The sequence below is a fragment of the Taudactylus pleione genome, unplaced genomic scaffold, assembly GCF_031769625.1.
Source record: "Taudactylus pleione unplaced genomic scaffold, aTauple2 ptg000230l, whole genome shotgun sequence".
In the NCBI taxonomy this organism is placed as follows: Eukaryota; Metazoa; Chordata; class Amphibia; order Anura; family Myobatrachidae; genus Taudactylus; species Taudactylus pleione.
The window spans coordinates 3,789,392-3,816,676 of record NW_028284632.1 but is presented as its reverse complement, the minus strand read 5'-3'; the positions used below and the strand labels follow the sequence as shown (position 1 = coordinate 3,816,676).

General features: G+C 44.9%; 1 protein-coding gene across 1 annotated transcript in view; it reads right to left on the bottom strand.

The window, feature by feature from the left end:
• AGBL4 (AGBL carboxypeptidase 4) overlaps positions 1-27,285 on the bottom strand; it is a 2,679,639-nt gene that overhangs the window by 446,089 nt on the left and 2,206,265 nt on the right. Inside the window, exon 8 of the mRNA XM_088479301.1 lies at positions 19,876-19,990. Coding sequence (XP_088335427.1) covers positions 19,876-19,990 — 115 coding nt within the window. The remainder of the gene's footprint in view (positions 1-19,875; positions 19,991-27,285) is intronic.

The window sequence follows — 27,285 nt, the reverse complement described above, 5'->3', positions numbered from 1 at the left end:
GATCAGCCTCTGAGTGTGGGACGTGTGTGTGAGGAAGTCTGCCCTGTAAGTAAGATTCAACAGAAGATCTGCCATTCTCACCGCCATATATCATGTACAGTACATTGTCCTAGAAAACACACAAGATACATGTATGGTATTATTGTCACTGCTTTACTTTCTACACAATCTAACAACAATGGGCAGGAAAAGCATAATTTCTTATTTTTTAAGAAGTGCCAATAATAGAGCAGCTGTCACTTGTAAGTAGGATATAACAGCTTTCATGTATAGTTTAGTTAGAGATGCTCAGTTCGGTTTTCCAGAAATCCGAATCCATGCAAATTTCGTGAATCCGGACAGATCCGAGTCACAGTTCTGATCTTACAGTGGTTCGGAATTCGGATTTTAAATCTGAATTTCAGGTTTTGGATTGCAAATATGACATGATTTTAGCTGTTTTTAAAAACTTTTTATCATTTAAAAAAAAAAAAATCCAGATCCAAAACCAAAACACGGCGGTCAGCACATTTTAGTCTTTGTATCCATTTACAAATGGCAACAAAAAAAACCTGGTGTATATGGCAATTAAAAATATAATTATATAGAGATATATACATATGAGGCTGTGCAGCCCTCTTCGCACCCCTGTGTAGCACGCAGCGTCGTTTTTTCACATTTTGTAGAAGACGTGGCCACGGTTCCCTGCTTTGGCTACACCCTCCCAGTTTTAGTGTATTCACCTTACGTGAATATGAAAAACACACTTTAAATTGCACTTCTAAACTACTCTTAAAAACAAACAAGGTTCAAGTACAGTAGTAAAAAAGAAGCTTCAGTTGCTTAATGTTCACCACCTGACATGTTCCTGAAACAAGAACAGTATCACTGCATTCCAGCATAAACTCCTCATACCATCTGTGAAACACAGTGGTGGTGGTATCATGGTTTGGACCTGTTTTGCTGCATCTGGCACAGGGTGACTTGCCATCATTGATGGGACAATGAATTCTGAATTATACCAGAATATTCTAAAGGAAAATGTCAGGACATCTGTCCATGAGCTGCATCTCAAGAACGTGGATCATGCAGCAAGACAACAACCCAAAGCACACAAGTCATTCGACCAAAGAATGGTTAAAGAAGAATACATTTAAAGTTTTGAAATGGTGAAGTCAAAGTCCTGACCTTAATCCAATCGAACTGCTGTGGAAGGACCTGTAGCGAGCAGTTCGTGGGAGGAAACCCACCAACATAAAGAGTTGAAGCTGTTTTGTACGGAGGAATGGGGTAAAATTCCTCCAAGCCGATGGTCAGGACTAATCAACAACTACCGGAAACGTTTAGAAGCAGTTATTGCTGCACAAGGGGGTCATACCAGATACTGAAAGCAAAGGTTCACATACTTTTGCCACTCACAGATATGTGATATTGGATAATTTTCCTCAATAGAGAAATCAACATGTCAGATTTTTTTTGTCTCATTTGTTTGGTTTGGTTCTCTTTGTCTACTTTTGGGACTTGTGTGGGGTCTGGGGTGGTTTTGGGCCAGGTTTCAGCAGAGATGTGGAAGGTTTTGGGGGGTTTACAAGCTTACAAGCACCACGTACCTCTCCTGGGGCCGGATTCAATTAGAGGCGAAAAGTGCCGTTTGGAGATAAGTTTCCAAGGATTCGGACTTTCCACCTGTTTTCAAAGTATCTCCATATTCAATTCCAGGATGATTTCGCCTAAGCGGAAACTCAATGCATTGTAATAGGCGCAAACGTATCTCCTATGAGTAGCAGGTGAGAAAGAGTGCAAAATCGTTATTTTTGGGTGCAAACGTGGGGAAATGACTCAGAGCCCTTGGGACAGCCCCCCAAAGGACAAATCAGCAAAACATTTTTTTTACAAAATTACCTCAGAACACCCCAAAAATGTATTTTCATTTTGGAGGTGAAAAAGTAAAAAGTGTGGGGGGGGGGGGGGGCAAGCATAAAAACTAGCGAAATAGACTTCTTGGGGGTCTGCAAGGATGGGTCAGCTGTTTTTAGGATTGCAGGTGCATGTAGCAGGTGCGTTTTTGATGTTTTTTGAAAAGTTCACTTTAGAGACATAAAAATATGCTAGCACCCATTTGCTAGTACCCCAAATTTGACTGGACTACTTATTTTCACCCAAAAATACTGCTTTATGCCATTCTTCACCACTTTTGCAAAGACGCTAATAAGAAGCAATTTAAATAACTTAAGTACCCAAAACACTTTTATTAAGGCTATTAGTACACATCTACATTGATTCCCTATGTTAATGCATAACAACACTTTCTGCCTGTTCCGCATTCACACTTTCCGTTTTTGCCTGTTTAGGAATTGAATAGGGCGAATAACAGGGACGTGCACGGAAAGTTTTCGCCTATGAAACAGGCGAAGGAGGCAGAAAGTCGGACAGGCAAAACTTTTCCGACTTTTCACCTCTAATTGAATACGGGCCTTGGTCTGTGTGTTCGAGTCCTGTTTCTTAAGGCTAACACTCTCTCCAACTGCCGACCCATCTCTCTCCTCCCCTTTGTCTCCAAACTCCTTGCGTGTGTGGTCTATAACCGCCTTACCACTTTTCTTTCCTCTTCCTATCAGACTCTACACCTCTCTACAAATCTTGAAACAAGCTCTCAAGACTCACTACTATGTCAAAGCCTTCCAACTCTCATCCTAACCTGCTGCTCCATGCCTTTTCCTCACTGTCTACCCCTGTTTGTCGGCCCCTCCCCTTTAGAATGTAAGCTCTCACGAGCAGGACCCTCTTCCTTCATGTGCTTCTCCTTCCCTTAATCATACTATCGTCTACTCCAAACTGCCCACAAGGGCACCTACCACTTGGTTTCTGATACCCTGCTGCTTATTTTAGTGTTATGATCGCGTATGCAGCAATATTTATAAACTACTGTATGTCCTTGTGAAAATTGTCCTTGTGTCTAAAATTGTGAAATATATATCACCAACCAATCAGCTCCAAACTATCATTTCTTAAACACAGTCTGCAAAATGTAAGTTAGAACCTGATTGGTTGGTGATATATATCTCACAATTTTATCTCACATCAAACTTTGATACATATGCCCCGCTCTATTTATTAACATTATTTTTACTAAAATAAAGTGAAAAAGGGCGTTTTCACACCCTTTTCACATTTTTTTAGTATCACCTAAAGTTACTAAAGGGAAATTGGAGTAGAATTCGTAAAATTCTACTCCAAGCCCTAATTATGACATATTTTTAGTAATCAGATTGCGTTTCCCATAGTTGTAATGGGAAATGCGATCTGTCTGCAAGTTATTAAAAATAAATTGTGAAATAACACCGGGGGAAGCCCTGTGATAATAATGCCACCTGGAGGTGGCGTTATCCAGGGTCTTCCCCGGTTACCGGACTCCTGCCCTGCTCTAACAGGCAGAGCAGAGCCCGGAGTCAGCCCCAGAGATCAGCTGTGTGGTCTACTATAAACAGACCACAAGCTGATCACTGTCAAAAAAAATAATAATAACTTACCTGAGTCCAGGGACCGGAGATCGGGGCTCCGGTGATGTCCTCCATCCGGTCAGCTGGTCTCCCATCCTGCAGTGGGGCCCGGTAATCAGCTGACCGGGTCCCAGTGTAGGATGGAAGATCAGCTGACCGCAGCCATGGAGGACATCACCGGAGCCCCGATCACCGGAGGTAAGTGTAATTAAGGGAGGGGGGTTCGCGGGTGGAGGGGGTCGCTATTGCGGGGAGCGGGGCTTTGCGGCAGGGGCAGGGCTTAGCGATGGCCAGACGGCGCATGCGCAGGTACTTGTCACGGTATCTTTTGTGAAAATACTGTGATATGTGTGCGGAGGGATTCGCAGTGACAGAGCTTTATCGCAAGCTCTGTCCCTGCAAGGGATTTTTAGTAAATCCTGTGATATTGCCTGAATTCGCAATGCGAATTCAGTCGGTAATATCACACTACAATCTGCATTCAAAATGCGGATTGTAGTAAATAAAGCCCTAGAATGCAGATTGTAATGCAATATTACCGACTGAATTTGCATTGCAAATTCAACCAATATCACAGGGATTTATTAAAAATCCCTTGCAGGGACAGAGCTTGCTTTGTCCATGCGAATCCCCTCCGCACACTTATCGCAAAATTTTTCTGAAAAAATACTGTGACAAGTGCCCGCACATGTGTCAACCGGCCGCCGCTAAGCCCCGCCCCCTTAGTTACACTCACTTCCGGTGATTGGGCTCCGGGGATGTCCTCCATTGGTCCCACTGCAGGATGGCAGACCAGCGACCAGCTGACCGGAGGGAGGATATCACCAAAGCCCCGATCTCCGGTCCCTGGACTCAGGTAAGTTATTTATTTATTTTATTTTTTTTAGCAGCGATCAGCTTGTGGTCTGTTTTGAGTAGATCACACAGCTGATCACTAGGGCCGGCTCCAGGCTCTGCTCTGCCTGTTAGAGCAGAGCAGGAGTCCAGTAACTGGGGGAGACCCTGGATAACGCCACCTCCAGGTGGCATTATTATCACAGGGCCTCCCCCGGTATTGTTTCACAATTTATTTTTAGTAACTACCAGACAGTTATTGGAAATGCGATCTGATTACTAAAAAGAATTTTACGAATTCTACTCCAATTGCCCTTTAGTAACTTTAAGATGATACTAAAATAATGTGAAAAGGGTGTGAAAACACCCTTTTTCACTTTATTTTAGTAAAAATAATGATAATAAATAGAGCCCAAAATGTATTTAAACACTTGCTGAAAAGAGTATACAAAGTCATACATACATACATACATACATACATACATACATGAGTCATACAAAGGAGGCAATGTTTGGTTTGTCTTTAAACTGAGCAACCATTTACTATAAATGTCCATTTTAATTTGTGATGTATAATACCCCCATCCCCTTTACCGGGTATGTTTTCTACAGCCCTGCGTAGCTTCTGCTCCTGAAATACTGACAATTACTGTATGAACACTCTGCAATTTAGTAACAAGTATGTGTTTGGCTCCCATGACTGAATACCCTTTTCCTTTTGGCATCTAGCGTAAGGAATCAGGGGGACATTTAGGGCCTGATTCAGAGTTGGGAATAGAGAGAGATATCTCTCTCAACTGATCATCTTGGTGAAACCATGCTGCACTGCAGGTGGGGCAGTTTTAAAATGTGCAGAGAGATTTAGATTTGGGAGGGAGGTGTCCAAACTGAAATCTAAATTGTAGAGTAATAATAAAGCTGTCCAGTATTTGTGGGCTACATGTTAAAGCAGCCAGTATTTACCCTACAAGCAAAAAAATATATATGTATTTACACTAGTGATGAGCGGTTCGGATTCTGAGGAATCCGAACCGCTCCGAACAGGTGGAATCCGAGGCCACCCGAACGCAAGTTCGGGTGTTCCCGCCTGACTCGGATTCCACCCCGAGGCCGAGCGTCACAGGGCCGGCGTCAGATTCTCGCGAGACCTCGCGAGAGCCGGGTGACGTTCGGCCTCTATAAAAGGCACGGCGCCCGGCTGTCGGCGCCATTTCGCGTGACTGTATCAGACGGAACAGACACGCTTAGTTAGTTAGTGATAGAGAGGGGAAAAGTGAGACTAGAGTTAGATTACAGTTAGAGAGAGTAGTTCTTGCCACTGTGTGCTCCGTGACTGGGCTTAGCCCACTGTGTGTGTATTATACAAGCTCCGTGACTGGACTTAGCCAACTGTGTGTATTATACAAGCTCCGTGACTGGACTTAGCCCACTGAGTGTATTATACAAGCTATGTGACTGGACTTAGCCCACTGTGTGTATTATACAGGCTCCGTGACTGGGCTTAGCCTACTGTGTGTATTATACAAGATCCGTGACTGGTCTTAGCCCACTGAGTGTATAGCTCCGTGACTGGGCTTAGCCCACCGTGTGTATTACACAAGCTCCGTGACTGGACTTAGCCCACTGTGTGTATTTAAAATATTATACAAGCTCCGTGACTGGACTTAGCCCACTGTGTGTATTATACAGACTCCGTGACTGGGCTTAGCCCACTGTGTGTATTATACAAGCTTCGTGACTGGGCTTAGCCCACTGTGTGTATAATACAAGCTCCGTGACTGGGCTTAGCCCACTGTGTGTATTATACAAGCTCCGTGACTGGGCTTAGCCCACTGTGTGTATTATACAAGATCCGTGACTGGGCTTAGCCCACTGTATACAAGCCCAGTGACTCTGTGGGCCTTAGCCCTCTGTGTATGCAAGCACCGTGACTTTGTGGTGTCTGTGCCACTGCGCCGCTGCTCTGACGCTTGGTAACCAGTCAGCTCACTGCAACCCTTGACCAATAATGGTGAAAACAATAATTTAAGCTGTGAGGTGGTCTAAATTGACTGTAAATGACTGGAAATTAATGTTATTGAGGTAAATAACACTCTAGGAAGAAAAAAAGCCCAATTTATGTCATTTTAGATTTTTTTGCGAATTTTGGCAAAAAATGCAAATCCAAATCCAAAGCCAGTCACCGCAGTTTGGCAAATCCAAATCCAAATCCAAAGCCGGACGACGAATTAGAACCAAATCCAAATCCGGCAAAAATGGTCAGGCGCACATCCCTAATTTACACCCCTTGCATTGCAACATGGTTTGTCCAGGTGCACAGTTAAGTGCTATCTCTTTCTCTATTCTCAACTCTGAATCAGGCCCTTAGTCCTCAAGGTGAATTGGCAGGTTGGGTTTAATGTGCTTCTCTGCTTGAATACAGGTGAGTGGATCAGTGACTTTGGCATTTTTGCCTTAAACAGCCTTGTTCTCACAGCGATATTCTAAATCCAGCCAGTTAATGACCCTTGAGAGCTTTATACAAAACCATTCACAAGTAGTACTTTAAATCAAGTGCGGAGATTGTATTATACAAGAGCATATTGTAAAAATCAAAGCAAAGCATCAGTGCTAAATAAAAATACCAGTTCAATTCTCATGGCCATATGTTCTATATGGGAACATGGGAATCTGTAGCAGGAGGTGGCAGAAGTTATAAATACGCTCCACCAGGCATGATGTGACTGAATGTCCTCTGCATCTAAACTGAACACAGTTTTGCTGAAGGGTGAGCTATAATGATGGATACAGTCACCCGCCATGTTATTGGCCATTTCCCAAACTGCAATGGATAGCACAATCATATGGTGGCCAGTGCATGTCCTGCTCCATCCCTGGGATCATTGCTGTAACACAGTGACAAATGCAAGTCTGGAGGTGCAGTTGAATCATCCGAGGCCTGGTCCACCAATACAGTTGGATGGACATAGTGGTTTGTCATTTAATTGCTTCTATACATACAGTATTTTGTGCGTTTTCGCAAATGATTCAGGTATACAGCACTGTGCTGCATTGCACTGACCTAACGGTCGAACCAGCAAAGGAAAAAAAAGAGGGGGAAGGTTAGCGAAACTACGCACAAGCCAAAATACCCCCACAAATTCATGACTACTGTTGTATTAGTCACAATACATATGCAAATTGAAAATCTGTGTGCTACTGAGGGGTACTGTAAATTTACTAAAGTGTGGGTTTTTAGAAGTGGAGATGTTGCTTATAGCAAGATTGCCGAATCTCAGGCTTCCGGAGACATAGGCAACTTTCGCAGATCCCACCCACTTCAACTGCACCATCATGGCCCACTCCCAGCAGCCTAATACCACAAAGCATGACAATATGCCACAAGGAGCCACATCTTTCACACCTGGACCTCCCAAAGGACAGGATGAAAAAGTGAGTAAATATGATCCATGTCCATATTCCAATAGCATTCAATATGCATTGTTCCCCCACATTACTCCCTCAGACCATCTGGACAACAATACCCATGTTTTGATAAAGAAGTCCCTTTTAACACACCATGAAGGTCTAATGGATCTAATCAGCAGTATGACAGGGAATTCTTTGAGGTACAGTGTTTGTCTGCTGGCTGGGAAGTAGCATATGCCTAGGTTAGTGATGAACAATATGGTCATGCTTTTGGTGACATTCCCTAGTGACCTTGAGCAAGTGACGGAGACTCCAACCATGTCTGACAAATGCTCTGCACTGTGCTGTTCCCTGGGATGTGTAAGAGAATGTCAGTCATTACAAGCACCTTCATGCTGGATAGAGGAAAGAGAGAGAACAAAAGATGAATTGGAGGCATTAATTGTGAGAGAAGAACCAGCCTCATTTATTACAAGACTATGGAAGGCTGAAATCGAAATTAAATCTAAACATTTATTACAATCTTCCTTAAAATCCATTTAGTATAATCATGCCACTAATAGAGAACAAATGCTGTGACTTCTAGACACTTGGGGCCTAATGTAATAGCCTGCGATTTGTGGGAGTCGGCGCGATTTCAGTGAGATAGTCATTAGATTTACAGTTATGCAGCAATTAGTTTAAATGCAAAACCAAAATGTCGCCTTAAATCTAATGAATATCTCATCAGGATCACGCTGGCTTTCACAAAACGCAGGCTGTAGCATTTGGCCCTCAGAAACTAATGCACACATATGTTGGTATGCAAACCCACATGTGTGGTGGCATGAATATCATCATCGCAGTCCCGGCCCTAAAATAATGCCATGAGTCACGGATTTGTGCTTTGAGGATGGAGTCTCGGTGATGCCGTTTATGCAAATTGCATCATCTATCCCATGGACTATCCACTTCACTGGGGAAGTGGGCAGGACCCAGTAGGCTGGTCTACCTTCTAGGGCAGGGGTCGTCTTCAACTTTGGCCCTCCAGCTGCTGTGGAACTACACATCCCAGCATGCACTTCCATAGTTTTAGCATGCTGTTCTATCAAAAAGGTGGCAGTGCATGCTGGGATGTGTAGTTCCACAGCAGTTGGAGGGCCAAGGTTGAAGACCCCTGCTCTAGGGCATGAGGGAGACATTTGCCAGTCTCGCGGACACTCCAAGGGAGTAGATAAGTATGATTTATATTAAAATGGTATGCTGCACCTCAGTTGCCATTGGGTGATATACTGTAGCATGGTAAAATATGGTATAGTGATAAAGTGAAATGACATAGTATACGCTTATACAGTAGTTCTGTGATCAGAGGGAATCTCATAGGTAGGTTTGTAGGACATCACATGAGAAAAAGGTAAGTGGATATTCGCAGCAGGGGATCTCTGTACTGTAGTAAGGAGGGTCTTGGTGCATTGTGAGAACATTGTACAACATTAAGGTGCAAAGGCATAACTAGCATGGATACAGGAGATGCCATTGCTATGGAGGCCTCTTGAGCCAGTCTCGCCCCTGCACCTTGCCACGCCACTGAACACAGCTGGGATAGACTGTGTGATGACCATATGCATGCCAGACAGCCAGGAGCATTAGATCTTTATGAACGTAGCAGATAATTGAACAGTACCTGCCAGAGGTGAGCTGTGTAGTCTGCAGAGATCACTGTGGTAGTCAGGCCTGGCCCTGTGGTGTACCATATAACAACCCCCACAACAGAATTTTAACTAGGGCAGACAGCCTGGCTGCTTGTACTGCCTTATGACTGAATTCAGGGCGTAAAGTTTATGCCAGTTGCCCAGATGCATAATAGATGGAAGTGCCCCCCCCAGTGGCTCACGCTTGCTCCAGCCCCACCCTGTCTCTCCAGCCGCCCTGTTTTTCCCCAGCTCCAGCCATCCCCCTTCTGTGTCCAGTCCCCCCAGTGTCTCTCTAGCTCCAGTAAATCCCCTTTGTCTCCAGCCCTCAGTGTCTCTTGCTACAGCCAGCTTCCTTCTGTCTCTCCATCCCCCTAGTGTATCTCTAGTTCCAGCCAGTCCCCTTCTGTCTCTCCAGCCATTGCACTAGTGTCACTCCAGCAAGGCCCCTTCTGTGTTTCCAGGCCACCCCAGTGTCTCTCCAGCCAGCCCCAATCTGTCTCTCCAGACCCCCCAGTGTCTCTCCAGCCAGCCCTCTTCTGTCTCACCAGCCAGACTCCTTCTGTCTCTCCAGCCAGCCCTGCAGTGTCTCTCCAGCTCCAGCCCCTCGTATCCGTCTGGCTCCAGCCAACAGACACTTACCTTCTCCTAGGTCTTCTAGCTGCACCTGCTCCTCTTCACGCCATGGCTTCTTTCTCTCAGTGGCAAATCTTTTGGCACTGCTGCCAGAGGTCAATGACAACACTGCCTCTGGGAGTTTCGCCACTGACTGACTTAACAATTAAAATATTGTTACAGTCAGAATTGGTAGGTGTTGTGGCACGAATTAGCTGGCCCCTTGAGGTGTAATGAGCTATATGTCAATGGTGTTATGCTTTATCAAGTACATAAATGCAATGCCTACACATAATTTTCAAAAGACCCCGTATCAATTTTTATTGGATAATAATCCTATCAGAGGTGCAGCCGTATAACAACGTGAGACCATGTATGAACAAAACGAAATGAGATGATGTCTTGGAAGGGCGCACAACTCAATTAAAACTTAACGTTTAAGACCATCATAGTAAAATTGTTAGAGAGGCGTACAGTCCAGCGCTTTCTCCTATCCTGCATTGGAGCCGGCCAGCCACATATACCAAGATGGCTGCCAGGAAATGTTACTTAGAGTGTGTGATGAGGACAGGCAGGGGAGTGGTTGTTGTACAGTAATTTAGGCTGGTTGTGCCAAGGCTGCAGTTTGATTTGGGGACTTTTGACAGTTAGACTTTGCTCTGCTGCCCCGGGTCTCACCATACAGAGGCTGACAATAGACACATCATCTCTTACCAGCTCTCTGACTGCACAGAATTCCAGTTCTATCCACCCAGGAACTTTTTCGAAGCTGTAGCCTCAAACTTTCTCTGTTTGGTGACTTTGGGAATTTTCTCAGTGATAAATGCTTTACTTTCTTCATGCTAAATGAATTCAAGCAATGACCATGAGATTTCTTGGTCGGAAACGGAAAAGTCATTTGTTACATTTCAGGCAAGAAATGAATAATCCATAGCTGATTTGGCTTTAGAAGCTATTCTGTGCTAAGCACTTAAGTTAAATCCAAACTTATTAAATGTTCATGGGGATTTATTATTAACCCCTGTGCCGCAGGGAGGTAGAAATTTAAGCGATTAACCTTTTACTACTGGGACTTAGCATTAGTTTACATGTTTCGGATTAATAATGTTAATAGTTGTTTTAATGACATAAATGTTGGCTATAAGATAAGTACATTTTATATCAAAATATTAGTGTCAATATGGAATATTATTTAAATATAAATTATTAGTATGTTGTTATTACTTTTATATATATATATAGTACTTATAAAAAAATTACAGTTGCAAAGCTCCTTATCATTAATCATACGTGTTTTATACTATGCATGTGTTTGTCCTTATCAATAATCACACATATTTTATACTGTGCAATCAAATCAATTGAATTGATGCAGAACTGAAAATGTTAGGAGTAGATAAAGACAAGGCCACCGTGAGCCACGTCCTGGACAGGTTTTGTGACAGGACCATCATCTCGTGTCTCACTTGCAATGGAGTCAAGTCATAGGGGTTTATTTATGGATGCCCATAGCAACCAATCAGATTCTACTTATTATTTATCTTGCACCTTCTCGAAGATTATAACTAGAATCTGATTGGTTGCTATGGGTAACATCTCCACTTCTTGAAACCCGCACTTTAGTAAATATACCCCATAATCTGTGGGTATACATTTAGGATGCCGGCGGCCGCAATACCGACCACCGGCTTCCCGACTCCTCAATACTGGCTAGGGTTAAATGACAGGCGCCTGTCATTACCCCTACGCCGGGAGACCGGCACCCGGCGTCCCGTTCGAAGGGATGCCGGGCGCCACGAGTGGACAGCCGCACAGGGGGGGTTAGGTTTAGGACTCCTGGGGGGGATTTAGAGTTAGGCACCCCCCTGGGAGGGATAGGCTAGGGGAAGGGGGGATTAGAGTTTGGCACCCCCCAGGGGACTTAGGTTTAGGCGGCGGGGAAGGGGGGGTTAGGTTTAGGCACTTAGAGGGGGGATAAGGGTTAGGTACTGGGGGGAGGTTAGGGTTAGGCACCCTAAAGGAGGGTTAGGGGGGGGAATTAGATTAGTTATACTTACCTCTCTAGACGATCAGGATTTCCTCCTCTGTCGGCCTGCCGCTGTTGGGACTTGAACTGCCGGCCATGCTGATTCCCCCTCTACACCACATGGTAGCAGTGTTCCCAAGAGAAGGTCGGTTGTGGCTATATGTGTAAGTATAAAAGGATGCTGTGACTAGGCCAATCCCTCACTACTTATCGGTAAGATGCAGCACTCAGGACTTGTGAGAAGTGTCTATCCCAAACTTAGACTAACTGATAAGTATCTAATTTTTACATGCGGGCACCGAGGCTTATTAATTGATACCTGGGAGAGCCAGACCCAATGTTGTTTATATATATATATGAACAACACAATAGGTGGGAACGGCGCCAACAATATGTACAATAATTTCTAAGTGATATACTATATAACAAAAACCGTGTAAATTTTAAGTAACCCAAGCCCACTTTATATGGGCGTCTGCTCAATGCCAATAATGAATACTGGTAAAGGTATTAGTAAATGTATAGAGCTCTCTCCCAACGTGTTTCGACCTGGGGACTTCATCAAGGGGTGAAGTCCCCAGGACGAAACGCGTTGGGAGAGAGCTTGCCTTGCCTTTTGAACCTATGAATGTGTCAAACCTTATCCACAGTGTTCAGATAAGCTATTTATTTATTTATTTAAGCTTTTAAAAAAAGACTTTCTTTTTAAAGTGCTTAGTTTTTAGACCTCTTTCCTTCTCTGATTTTACCCTTCTATCTAAAAAAGGGGTCTTTTTATGTGTATGCTGCATGTTTTTACTTTATTTTTCTCTTATCACTGTATATTGTATATGTATTCAATTATTGAATTATTTATATATAAAGCACTGGCACTTTTATTTTCCAATCATAAGGATTGGTTCTAATATTTATATGACTTATGCACTTTTTATAAACCAGTCGCTCTACAGTCAACCCATTGTTCTATATATATATATATATATATATATATATATACAGTATATATATACTGTATATCTATTATACGTTGTTATAAACCTATTGTTATCAGTAAACTACTGTTTGTTTATAATAATAATCTTATGATCCTGATTTTATGTGCATTTACTGTCACCACCCATTTACAATGATGGAAGGTAGTAAGTAACCTAGTGTTGACAAAGTTTCAACTAACTACACAAAGCATTAGGATGTGCTTACAGACAGCATACAGACACTGAGATAAAAATACCAGACCGTAGATGTATTTAACAAATAGTGATACATATGTACATGTACACACAGATGTAGTAGATTTTGTTGAATCATTTAGCTCACTGCTAGCTACGTTATTTAGTGTAAAATGAAGGATATAAATTAATGAACTCCTAAACGCCTCTGTGATAAATGTAACTGTGCTTACACCAAACTGCACTAAGGGGCATATTCTAACTAGCCGCAGCTGCCGCAGCAATTAACTATTGCTCCAGCGCAGTGACAGCTGATGCGAAATCAGCTGTCCCCGTGAGCGGCGTCACTGCTGCTTTTCGGAGCAGTGACAGGACTGCATGCGTCACGCATACGCACAAGAGCACCGACGTCTGGCGGAAGAGCTGGACAGGGGAGTAGGGATCCAAAAGGATCCCTCTTCGCAAACCGGACCTCCTTCCCATAGGGAAGGAGCGGGTTGCAAGCCCGGAGCAGGAGCATTCGCCATCTGAAGATGGCGAATGCTCCCGCAGTCAAGTTCTGAACATATTATATTTTCAGAGCTTGAGGAATTCTGTCACCATACTAGTGTATGGGGACAGCGGGCCATTCCGCAAGAGGAAGGTAAGTAGGAGATATCTGTGATACTAGTGTGTGGGGACAGCGGGCCATTCCACAAGAGGAAGGTAAGTAGGAGATATCTGTGATACTAGTGTATGGGGACAGCGGGCTATTCCGCTAGAGGAAGGTAATCAGAAGATATCTGTGATACTAGTGTATGGGAACAGCGGCTATTCCGCTAGAAGAAGGTAATCAGAAGATATCTGTGATACTAGTGTATGGGGACAGCGGGCCATTCCGCAAGAGGAAGGTAAGTAGGAGATATCTGTGATACTAGTGTAAGGGGATAGCGGGCCATTCTGCAAGAGGAAGGTAAGCAGGAGATATCTGTGATACCTTGATTAATGGTCCCGATAACTTAATTTTTACAATTGCAGGTGAAAATGTGCATTGTCACCTGCTTTTGTAAAAATTAAGTAATGATGAATAGGCCCCTAAAAGTTTATTCTCCCCATGTTTGCGTCAGTTTCCTCATCCACTCCAGTGGCATCACAAGGTGGGTGCGGGGGGAGCGGCCCGCACCCGGGTGTCACGCGCCGAGGGGTGACACCAAAGTGCGGGCTCCCCCTCAGTGACAGGAGCCGGGTGCTGCACTACAGCATTAAGTGCAGCACTCGGCTCCTGTCAGTGAGGGAGCCGGCACTGCCCATGCCTGCACCCCCCCATTGATACATAATGTATCATACATTTTGTTTACCGTGGCCACGGGTCGGCTTCGCACCGCGGGCCACGCCCCTCCCGAAGGTCCGACCTGCGAGGCCACGCCCCCGACACAACCCCTACCGAAGACCACGCCCCCATTTTGGCGGGTGCCACACACATTGCGGCCCTCCTCGCACCGGGTGTCTCCGCGGGGAGGGACGCTACTGATCCACTCCTAAACATACTGATAGGTTTATTGGTCTCTGTGTGTGTCTGTGTTTTGAGTGTTACACAATTTAGACTGTAAGCTCATGCGAGCAGGGATGGACATGAATGATTACAATCTCTGTAAAGGACAACATAGGATGGCTGCGTTATGTAACTGAAACATAATAATAATGTAAAAATTAGGGGTGTGCACCGGCCACTTTTCGTGTTTTGTGTTTTGGTTTTGGATCTGGATCTTTCTTCGAGTTTTGGATCTGGATTGGTTTTGCCAAAACCACCCTTCCGTGTTTTGGGTTCTGGGTTTTGTGTTTTGGATCTGTATTTTTTTGAAAAAAAGCAAAAAAACAGCTAAAATCACAGAATTTGTAGGTTTTTCTGCTCCTATGCTATTATTAACCTCAATAACCTTAATTACCACCTCACACCTCACAATAGTGTTTTTATGTCCAAAAGGTTGCACCGAGGTAGCTGGATGACTATGCTAAGCGACACGAGTGGGCGGCACAAACACGTGACCCATCTAGGCATGATACTGCAGTGGCAGACAGGAGGGCAGTTTGAAAAACTAGGCCCCAAACTGTACATAATGCAAAGAAAAAAAAGAGGTGCAAGATGGAATTGTCCTTGGGCCCTCCCACCCACCCTTATGTTGTATAAACAGGACATGCACACTTTAACAAACCAATCATTTCAGCGCCAGGGTCTGCCACACAACTGTGGCTGAAATGATTGGTTCGTTTGGGCCCCCACAAAACAAGCTGGCAATTAATCTGTCCCTGCACAAACTGGCTCTACGGAGGCAAGATGTCGTCCTCATCCTCCTCATCCACCGATTCCTCACCCTCTTCAGTGTTGTGTACATCCTCATCCTCACAGAGTATTAATTCATCCCTGCTGGAATCCACAACCACAGGTCCCTCTGTACGTTCTGGAGGCTGGTCTCCCTGGAAGAGTTGATAATTCATTTTATGAACATCATCTTCTCCACATTTTGTGGAAGCAACCTCCTACGCCATTCGCTGACAAGGTTCCCGGCTGCACTAAAGACTCTTTCGGAGTACACACTGGAGGGGGGGCAACTCAGATAAAATAGAGCCAGTTTGTACAGGGACCTCCATATTGCTTCTTTTTCCTGCCAGTACAGGTACGGACTGTCTGACATGCCTACTTGGATGCTGTCACCAATGTAATCCTTTAACAGACAGATGCACGCTTGTCGCTGCTGCTTTAAGGATGCACGTGCGGCTACATCGCACAGACGTCACAAACACATAAAAAAATAGTTTTTTATTTTTTTGGAGCACTTTGAGGGTTACACCACCCTTTAACAGACAGACGCACGCTTGTCGCTGCTGCTTTGAGGATGCAAGTGCGGCTACAGCCCACACAATTCACAAAGACAGAAAAAAAAGAATATTTTTATTGTTTGTGGAGCACACTTTGAGGGTTACACCACCCTTTAACAGACAGACGCACGCTTGTCGCTGCTGCTTTGAGGACAGTATCATATGCAGTGACAGTAGACTTGTCAGAAATTGTTGGCACGTCCTTCAGTCCGGACCAGATGTCCAAACCAGCCCTTGACTTATGACACAGGCGCACGCTTGGCACTGCTACTGTGTTGATGCACGTGCGGCTACATCGCACACAAGTCACAAACACATAAAAAAAATAGTTTTTTATTTTTTGGAGCACTTTGAGGGTTACACCACCCTTTAACAGACAGACGCACGCTTGTCGCTGCTGCTTTAAGGATGCAGGTGCGGCTACAGCCCACACATTTCACAAAGACAGAAAAAAAAATAAGATTTTTTTTATTGTTCGTGGAGCGCACTTTGAGGGTTACACCACCCTTTAACAGACAGACGCACGCTTGACGCTGCTGCTTTGAGGATGCAAGTGCGGCTACAGCCCACACAATTCACAAAGACAGAAAAAACAGAAGAATATTTTTATTGTTTGTGGAGCACACTTTGAGGGTGTCACCACCCTTTAACAGACAGACGCACGCTTGTCGCTGCTGCTTTAAGGATGCAGGTGCGGCTACTGCCCACACATTTCACAAAGACAGAAAAAAAAAATAGGAATTGTTTTATTGTTTGTGGAGCGCACTTTGAGGGTTACACCACCCTTTAACAGACAGACGCACGCTTGTCGCTGCTGCTTTAAGGATGCAGGTGCGGCTACAGCCCACACATTTCACAAAGACAGAAAAAAAAATAGGAATTGTTTTATTGTTTGTGGAGCGCACTTTGAGGGTTACACCATCCTTTAACAGACAGATGCACACTTGTCGCTGCTGCTTTGAGGATGCAGGTGGAATCTAGACGGGATTTGGAACCGGTAACACACTACCTCCATCAATTGTCTAAATCCCACTGCACTAATGGTGGATACCGGACGCACGTCTAACACCAACATAGCAGTCAGGGCCTCAGTTATACGTTTTGCTTCAGGATGACTGCTGTCGTACTTCATCCTCATCGCTAGGGACTGTTGGAGGGTCAATTGTTTAGTAAAAGTAGTGGTGTTCCTACTTCCTCTCTGGGATGATGAACAACTCCCAGCAGCAGCAACAGCACTAGGAGGAAGTGGTTCTTGATCTTTCCCTATTTTATTTTTATCAGAGAAAGTTTGGTCCTCCATTTATGTTATATTGATATATACGTGCGGCTAAAGCGCACACAAACACAGAAAATATTTTTTTATTTTTGCTGGACAGTAGTGCACTTTGTGGGTAACACCACCCTTTAAGAAATGAGCCAGCCGGCTCTTTACTTATGGGACACTGGCGCACGCTTGGCGCTGCTCCTTTGTTGATGCACGTGCAGCCACAGTGCACACAATTCACAAACACAGAAAATATTTTTTTATTTGGTTTGGAGTGTACTTTGTGGGTTACAGCACCCTTTAATGGTCAAGCCAGCCGGCCCTTTACTTATGACACAGGCGCACGCTTGGCACTACTTTGTTGATGCACGTGTGGCTATTGCGCACACAATTCACAAACACAGAAAATATTTTTTTTTTTGGTTTGGACTGGGGTGTACTTTGGGGGTTACAGCACCCTTTAATGGTCAAGCCAGCCGGCCCTTTACTTATGATACAGGCGCACGCTTGGCACTACTTTGTTGATGCACGTGCGGCTACTGCGCACACAATTCACAAACACAGAAAAAAATTTTTTTTTGGTTTGGACTGGAGTGTACTTTGGGGGTTACAGCACCCTTTAACGGTCAAGCCAGCCGGCCCTTTACTTATGACACAGGCGCACGCTTGGCACTACTTTGTTGATGCACGTGCGGCTACTGCGCACACAATTCACAAACACAGAACATTTTTTTTTTTTTTGGTTTGGACTGGAGTGTACTTTGGGGGTTACAGCACCCTTTAACGGTCAAGCCAGCCGGCCCTTTACTTATGACACAGGCGCACGCTTGGCACTACTTTGTTGATGCACGTGCGGCTACTGCGCACACAATTCACAAACACAGAAAATATATTATTTTTTTAGCACTTGGGGGGAGCACCCCTGATGGACAGAGCACCCCCTGGACAACACTACAGCACCCCTTTAGGACTGGGACACTGCACAGGACTTTGGAGTGGACACAGCCCCTCTGGAGAACTGACTGCACAACACAGTCCAGCCAGCCCCTATGGACTTTGAAGTAGTGGACACAGCCCCTATTAACAACAGCAGCACAGCACAACACAGCCAGCCCCTATGGACTTTGAAGTAGTGGACAACAGCAGCACTACACTACACTACACTACACAGCCCTAACTCCCACCCTCCCTCTTCACTGTCCACAGCCGAGTGAGAAAATGGCGCCGACGCGGGTACCTTATATAGGATCCAAAACCCGCGAGACTCGGAAGGCGGGATGATGACGTTTTGCCTCGATTTCAGATCCGAGTCAGGCGGCAAAAGTCGAGCCTGACTCGGATCGGACTCGGATCGGGGGGGCTCGGGGGGGTTCGGATTTCAGAAATCCGAACCCGCTCACCCCTAGTAAAAATTAGTAATAAAGAGAAGCAACATGTCAAACAATATACTGTATAACCCAGGGCTTGACAATTTTTTCTAAAATCTAGGAGCCAGGATGAAAGTGTAGGAGCCAGACCACTGCCCCCCCCAAATAAATTACAGGAGTGAGTGAGGAGCACAGCTCTGTGTGTTATACACACTATACTAGTCCACAAAATGGTCACAGTTGAATGGATACAGTAAAATGGAGGTCCCCTCACTGCTCTGCACAGCTCCCCAGCTCCACCCCCCACCCTCCAGTAATAACGGACCACATTTCACGTAAAACAATGGTGCCAGAAAGTACAATGGAACCCCTCTCCCCTAGTGGTCACACCACTATCCCTCTGAAGCTGCTCCACAATCACTGGCCATGCGTAGACCCTATTACTCTATGCAGCTGGAGATAGGAGACAGTAGACAGCCGGGACGTACAGGGGGATCAGCATAGACTGAGACAGACAGCATGGGTCAGCGCAGGCCGGGACAAAAAGGAGGAGTCAGCGCAGGCTGGGACGGACACTGGCACAGCAGTCACCTCAGATGACAGTAAGCACATGCACTCCTGTGCATGAAATTAATGCCACAATACTATAGGCACGAATCTCCGCCGGGGATGATGAGGATCTGCTTCCTCCCTCACTGCAAAATCTGGTAGCCAGGCAGCAAAATCTGGTAGCCATGGCGACCTGGCCCCTGGGATTTGTCAAGCCCTGGTATAACCATATTAGACTGTGAGCTAATGTGTGCGAGTCTCTGTTATATGGAGATTTATCTTTTAGTCATGCACTGTATGCTCTGAGGCTGTGGGTACAGTATGTAGTGCCATATATATAAAACTAATACAGTACCTACATACTCCAAATAAATTATATCTTCCTAGGGAAATAAATTGTAATTATAAATAAATTTAGTTTTAGACAATAAACTTAATTTTAGACAGTTCTTTATTTAAACAAGCAAAATAAAACAAATAAATATTTACAAACAAAAGGTGCGACCTTAATACCTGGCCACTGACCCATCATCAGGAAGCATGTCTAGATAACTAAGTTCTAGGTGACTCATATCATAAATGATTTTGGTGTTGTCTTTTGAACAACACTCAGACACATTGCAAAATTGTTCTCCTACCTGTAGTTTCCCAGGTACACCCCATCAGGATTAAGCATTGGTGCGATTTTGAAAATCAAGTGATCCCGGAGGGATTTGGCCGTGGGATGCTGACTTACAAGGAAATCAATGATACCTATGGGATGAAATAAAATAATGTTAGGCATCACCAACCTTCAAAAAACCAAACAAGAACAATTTAATTGGTAAATGAGATGTCTATCATGCCTGCAATATAGAGGTAGGCCTTAAAGTAGGCCATAGGGAAGGCATGTATTCGTGGCCTAATCCAATATCTATTTGCTCACTGAAATTAGGAGTCCATGTACTAATAGACATAAGGGGGCCAAATTGAAAATGCAGAGAAAATCCCAGTAAATATTGTTCCTCAATATGTATTAAAAGGGTTGTCTCTGCCTTCTGCCTGCTAGCGCTAAAAGCAGGCTACAATATCGCGTTGCCTCAGGCACCTATGGCAGTGCTAAGTGACCCAGGTTTACTAAAGGGAGAGGTCACTTAACGTTGGGAGTTTTCGGACGTCTTCATTGTTGTTTTGTTCAATTGTTAATAAAGTTTGTTGAAAACAAGGCATCTACAGCTAATTCTATTGGTTTATAGGTTTCACGCATGTGAAATGTGAATCTGAGCAATCACCGCCGAGGGGGTGAGTTTTCGTTCACCCTTCTTCAGCAGTAATAATTGCAGAATTTGCGGTAGCCTTCTCCCACTTCACAATGGTAAAAGGCGAAGCAGGAGCGGCTGTTTCTCTACATTAGGTGACTGTTTAGAACATAGACCCCTTAGCCTATGGGAGAACACTCCATTACAACCTAGTTACGCCTCTACAGTTGTAAGTATAGATGAGCTCGAAATGTGCACGACTCTGCATCGTCAATACTTGCATACGCTCAGTTATGGTGCATGCCCGGAGTGAAAACATGCAAGATATGCTACGTAAACAGGTGCACATTTAACTCCACATTAGGCCCTAAAGGCCACAGTGTCAGATTGTGGCACTGAGGTCCCATCAGGGAATGCAGTGTTAGGGGCCCAAGCGTAAGGGGTGTGGCCAGTTACCACAGAGGGACTTGGCCAACCGTTAGAGAGGACATGCAAATTACAGACGCCCTTTATATAGGAGGGGACAGGGGTGTGTCAGGACCACCCACTTTGTTTGTCAGGAGGACTAATCTTGGTATAGTTTCCATAGAAACAAAGCAAGCACCCAAGTTCATTCATGATCCTGCTCCACCAAGTTACTGATCCCGAGGGGATGAGGTGGGACCATCAGGCATTTCCCCTGTACACCTGTGGACATATCCCACCATGTATAGGCCTATATACTTAAATACTGTTTTGAGCACAAACAGGCTCTGCGTAATATGCAGACCGATGGTGTCTCCAGAGGTGGGGCTGCAGCGCAGTCCAAAATTCAAATAGTTGAGCCACACCAACTGCCAGTTAGTCCCAGCTGGTGGTGTTTATGGTGGCAGTCGGTGTGGCTCACCTATTTTGGTTGCGCTGCAGCCCCACCTCTGGAGCTGCCACTGATGCAGACTGTCAGAATAGGACCCCTATAATTCAGTTATTCATCAAGTTATATACAGTCAGAACCAGAGCCGTGACTAGACTTTTTGGTGCTCTGTGCCAGAAAGAGCATTGGTGCCCCCCTCATTTTTCAAAGGGACATAATGCACCCAATAAAGGGCCATGGCTTCATGGGGAAGGGCCAGGGAAGAGATAGGAGATGCTGGGGATGAAGTAAAAGGAGCTACAAGCAAGAATGATAATAAACAGAAATTTGACAGGCCCAAACAGCGCCCCCTGACCTGTGGTGCCCTGTGCGATGGCACCTGCCACACTACCCTAGCTACGGCCCTGGTCAGAACCCCAGATACATGTTAAAGATCTGGATAAGAGAAATGTAGAAGAGGAGCAGCTTTGGTAGCTAAAAAACAGCCCTGTAGCTAATGGACTTTATATTTCTGCCTTAAATAGATGAAGAAATAACACTACCAACCATGTTAATGTGTCACAGTGTTAGGTAAAGCAGCCCGAGACCTGTTCTATTTCTATTACCTAATCAATGCAAACCACATCTTGCAAATCGTGTAATCAGCTAGGTACATATCACAGCCCCTCATTACGGTAAGGTTAAAAATTTGGCAGCTGCCGGCGCCCATTTAATATCATTTACACGAAACAGACAGAGCAACGCAGCAGATTCACTGATTTATTAGTTGGTCCTTGTATTAAAATAACAGTTTGCTGGTAAACAGGAAGGGTAATGATGCCAGTCACCCTTGTTAGAGGCTAATAATAGCTTAATTTGTCCACTAATTGACCTTTGGTACTGATGAGGCGTTGTAGTGTGTTTCAGGGCAAGAGATAAACAAGACCAAGATTACGTTACCTCGGAGAATGGCTTCAGCAAATGGAAGGTAGTTAGCGTAATACATTATCTGCTCACAGATGAGCGGATTAATTGGTCTGCCAATTAGGAGGGTACTGGGGAAAACAGGGCAGCTTGCACTGTAATGTGTTGTGTACACAGCAGACCACCATAAGCCATTCATTCTGAGTCATCAGTGTCTCAAGTCGATAGGGAAAGTCATCTTGCCGTAGCCGTTGTCTGTACTCACAACAGAGCATTAAAAATTATTCCAGACACCTTGGGTACATGAGCAATAGCCATAGATGCCAGTCAGAGGACATAGGGGTGAACCTCATTCCTATTAAATATGATGTACAGGAACAAGGTTTGTAACAGTAGGTTTCAAAAACAAGGAGTAAAAGTATAATCTGTTTTAGGGATATTTCTTTTTTTTTTTTAATATAGCTATGTAGTTTGTAGGCAACTGGTGGCCGGCAACATATAATTGTCATATGAGAGTTGAAAAGAGATGATAAGTTAAAAAAATAAAAATGGAACAAACATATGTAATTGGTATAAAAGTAATGAGGACAATATGGCTCATGCAGAGTGAACACTATGCCAGGTGCGCAAGTTGCATGAAAGTGCTCTGCACGGAAGCCGACGGTCGAAATGCCGACCGCCGGCTTCCCGACTGTCAAATCCCGGCAGGGGTCTAATGATAGACGTTGAAATCCCGACGCCTATCATTATCCCTACGCCGGGGGTCCGACGCCCAGCATACCGAACGAAGGTAAGACGGGTGGGGGGCGTGGACAGCCGCGAGGGGGGGAGGGTTAGGTTAGGGGCTCCAGGGGCGGGCTTAGGGTTAGGCTAGGGAAAGGGGGGGTTAAGGTTAGGCACTTACGTGGGGTTATGGTTAGGAACCAGGGGGGAGGTTAGGGTTAGGCACCCCTAAGGGAGGGTTAGGGGGGGAGTAGGGTTAGTTTTACTTACCTTAATCCTCTGTCAGGATCTTCAATCCTGTCAGTCTTTCGGCATTCTGATTCCCTCAGAACAGCATGCCAATGCATATGCACCCATGTAGATTTTTGAAATTTTCACCAGTCACCTTACGTCTGGATAGTATTTGGAGAGGAGGGATGGGGGCACTCTGACGGAGGCGAAGTGCAGTTAGGGCGTGTTCTTGCAAAAGCACATCTGGAGAGAGAAAATGTGCCAGGGAAAGCCTCATCATTTGCAGGTGATCAGGGGTAGGTACAAATAAAGGGTGATGATCAATGGTGGATTTTACCCCAGTAATATCCACTACTCCCCTATGAGCCTCCAAGTGCCCCAAATTGTGAATTAGTAGTGACTTCCCATTGGAAGTGGTTCCTGCTAATCATACGTCAGACAGACAGTCCCAGGGGGAGGTGATTTCTGCCGGTCCGGACTACCATTAGCAGAGAGAGTACTTCCAATGGGAAGACTTCTGCTTTTATTATGGTAGCCTTATTCAACTTCTAGGAGCTGCAGCTGATGCAGCCCCCAGCAGCCGAGGCTGTCTTTTCAGCGCATGAGAGAGGCTTCATGGTGTATATTTTTTTTCCTGTTTAATATTCGTGCATGCGCATTAAATAGGCTGTTTGTGAATGCCCTGACACTGGCTGGTACTTCCTTGATCAACCGGACAAGCAATTTTTTTTTTTTTGCGTATACAAGATGGAGATGTTTCTGCTGTACTAGTATTATTAACTTAAATGGTGCCAAACAGCAAATTAATTTGTTTCACATAAGGAAATTGGTTTAATACATGGGTGAAAGTAGGGTGTAAGGGTCTGTGACTTGCTCTTGTAATACTACAGGTGAATATACTGCAATTGCCAACTGGAATGCTACTCAATGGCAGCTGGAAATCTGCAAACAAGTGAAAAATTGACTAATTTTGTATGAGCTTTTAAGGTATAATTTAAGCCCATTTTGCCTACTACTCTAAATAAGCCCCAATTGGTCTAGGAGGAGCTCTGAGTTTCTGGAAAGCACAAGACTTTAATTAATTTCTAACATATTTTTACTGACACAGTGGAGAGAAATCATCACCATCAGTACACAGAGGCTCCTACAGAGCGGTACAGAAACGAGATTCCCTTTTGATTCTTTTCTGTACTTACCCCGTTTCACCCATACATTAGGTGACGAACTGGGTTATTCCCGGGTCGTGACTTGTCGCCATTCACACCTGATCCAGGTCATCCAGTGACCCAGGTCTCCTGGCTTTCAGTAGGTGCTTGGAGATGATGTCATCTACAAGTGCTACTGTCCCCGGCCGAAGACTTTCTTTTAGGCGTGGCCCGGCTCATCAAGACCCAGGTCGCGCTTTTTAGACACAAGCCGGGTCATCGACCTGAGTTGCAAGTCCCAGGAAAAACCCTGATAGCGACCAGTGTCAAAGATCCGGGACTGTCAACCCGGGTTGGACGTTTCAGACATATGCCGGAGCCAGGTCGATGAACGTTCACATGCAATAACCCTGGTTTTTGGTTTGTGTGTAAAAGGAGCATCATAAAGGAAAGCAGTCCAAGCTAGCTAATGTAGGATGAGGATTAGGAGGAAAGCATACTGGGACTGATTCAGAGATGGGCGCTAATGCTGCCGCAGCTGTGAAGTTGCACGCAGCTGCCGTGCGAAAATATGCAAATGTCACAGATGCCGGGATTTGTATTGAGACTCCAATGGCGGCTTTGCAAATCCAAGCAACTGCATAGAAAGACGCGGTCGGAGATCAGTCGATTATCAGATTTGTGAACAACCTTATGTTTACTCAGAATGGCGATCGGAACTGAGACGCCTGAGCCGTTTTTACCACGTATGGGATCGCTGTTGCAGTCAGAGACACTCCCCAAGAATGGCTGTGACACATCAGCGGTTGAGTAACCAAACCCCTGTTGCCACCAAAGAACTATATGCTTTTGTGTGCAAAATAGCCTGTCTCACTATACGTTCAGTCTGCAGCCCCGCTCTTCTCTACTGGCACTTTACATAACAGATCTAAGTACACAAGAGGCACTAAACCCAATCAATAAGTCAAAATTGCTCCTCACTCTGATTTACTTTGGATATGAAACAGGTTATTACAGATGGACTAAGAACTACTCAAGGTCCAGTAACTATCATTTTGCGCAGTAATCATACCGCTTGCCCTGACAATACATAATATTAACATGGAGTGAAATCTTGCACCAGATCACATAGTTTGATCTCTTTAGCCTTGCTCTGCACGTGATTGGTCAGTGACGGCTGCCGTGCCTTACCCGTGCCATCCCTGCACACCAGTGCATGCCCAATAGATTGAACACTGAGTGCCTGAAAAAAACGTCCGGCTACCGCCAGGTTTTTGCCCGGCCGTCCAAAATCGGCAGGTGTGTAACTGACCTTAGGGATGGTGGAGGCAGCTAATTTTCAGATCAACAGCTCCTGCATTGGAGCAATGCTGAAATGCTCCAATAGATAACAAGTATCCACAGCCGCAACTCACAGCAAGCTGGATATCTAATGAGCTATTTCACACATGACGGTTTCGGCCGGTCAGACAAGAACCGGCCGGTAGCCGGACGGCTTTTTTCTGGCACTCCGTGCCTTTCATAAGCAGTGGCTTTGAGCCGCTTTTTATGTCAGGTTTTTTTTTTTATTGGGCATGCGCAGCAGCAGCTGCTGTTGCACATGCCCGGCCGGCAGAAGCCAGTGTGTGTGAAAGGAAACATTGTTTCCTTCACACTACTGACGTGCAGGGACGGCACGGCACCATCCTGCATAGTAGTTTTTTCCGGCTATATCACGGCGACCGTGCCGTGACCATGCCGTGTGAAAGGAGCCTGTCCTTTCCCTGCAGTACTATATTTCGCAGCCGGTTAAATACCAAGCGGCTTTTTGCCGCCCGGTCAAAACCGGCATGTGTGAAATAGATCAATGATTGGGTTCTAATCGGCGCCTGATAATGAAAAGGTCCCTTAGAGATCCCGGAGGGAAAAAGTCTGGTATACCCGGAAGCAAATACACTTGAATATATTCGCACACATAGGGGAATATTCACTTAGCCACGGGAGTTGTCGAGGTAGCCTTAGTGGCCGGAGCTATTTAATTGATGCCCATGGTAAGCCCTGAAGGGTGCACTTAACGTGGATTTCTGCTCCCACTCAGGGGGGTACAAACAGAAATCCGCCTGGGGGCTTACCAGGGGTTTACTGTGCATGGTAATTGCATAGCTCTGGGCACTTAACCCTGAATCTATGTCTTACTACTTAACTGCGAGGAATACCGCGGGATATGGGGCTTACTACGGAATACAGTTGAATAGCTCTGGGCACTTAACCAGGGAGCTAAAAGCCCACGGTATGTGTGTGTAGACCCACATAGATATTTATACCCATATGTACAGGGAGGAAGAAAGAGAGTAATATACTGTATTTGTGTGAACTGCTTCACTTTTCCTTAAGAGGAATTATTAATAAATATGAGTATTTGTATTGTAAAGAATTCCCAGCAGCAGTAAGTAATGTATTCTCCTGCACACTGGCCAGGGCCTAACACACATTCATTATTTCAGATTAACGCTGACTAAACTTTTATTTGCAGAAGGATATTATTTCTTTGCTATAAAGCCAAATTGGTTTTTTAAAGTGGCAGTTCCTTTTAGCAATGATCTTATGCCAATTATTTTAGTATTACAAAAAAGGATATATTAGGTGATATTTAGATTATAAAAACCATTGGTAGTTGCAGCTGCTCATTGCTAGCAGGAACATACTGTATGCTACTGTCAGTACATTGCACCGTGCTGTAGCTCCTTTCTTGTATGTACTGTATCGGCCGAAATGTCCAGGAGACTCCAGAATTCGGTCAGTTCTCGCCCCTTTCCTGCACAATACGTCACATTTCACAGAAAGATAGATCCAGCCAAGTTCAGTCCAAATTGGAACTTTGGGCCTGATTCAGAGCCGGACGCAATTAGCGCTCACTCGTTCAGAAAAAGGGAGTGGCTATTCAAATGAACCGTTCGCTCTTTGCGATCTGCTGCC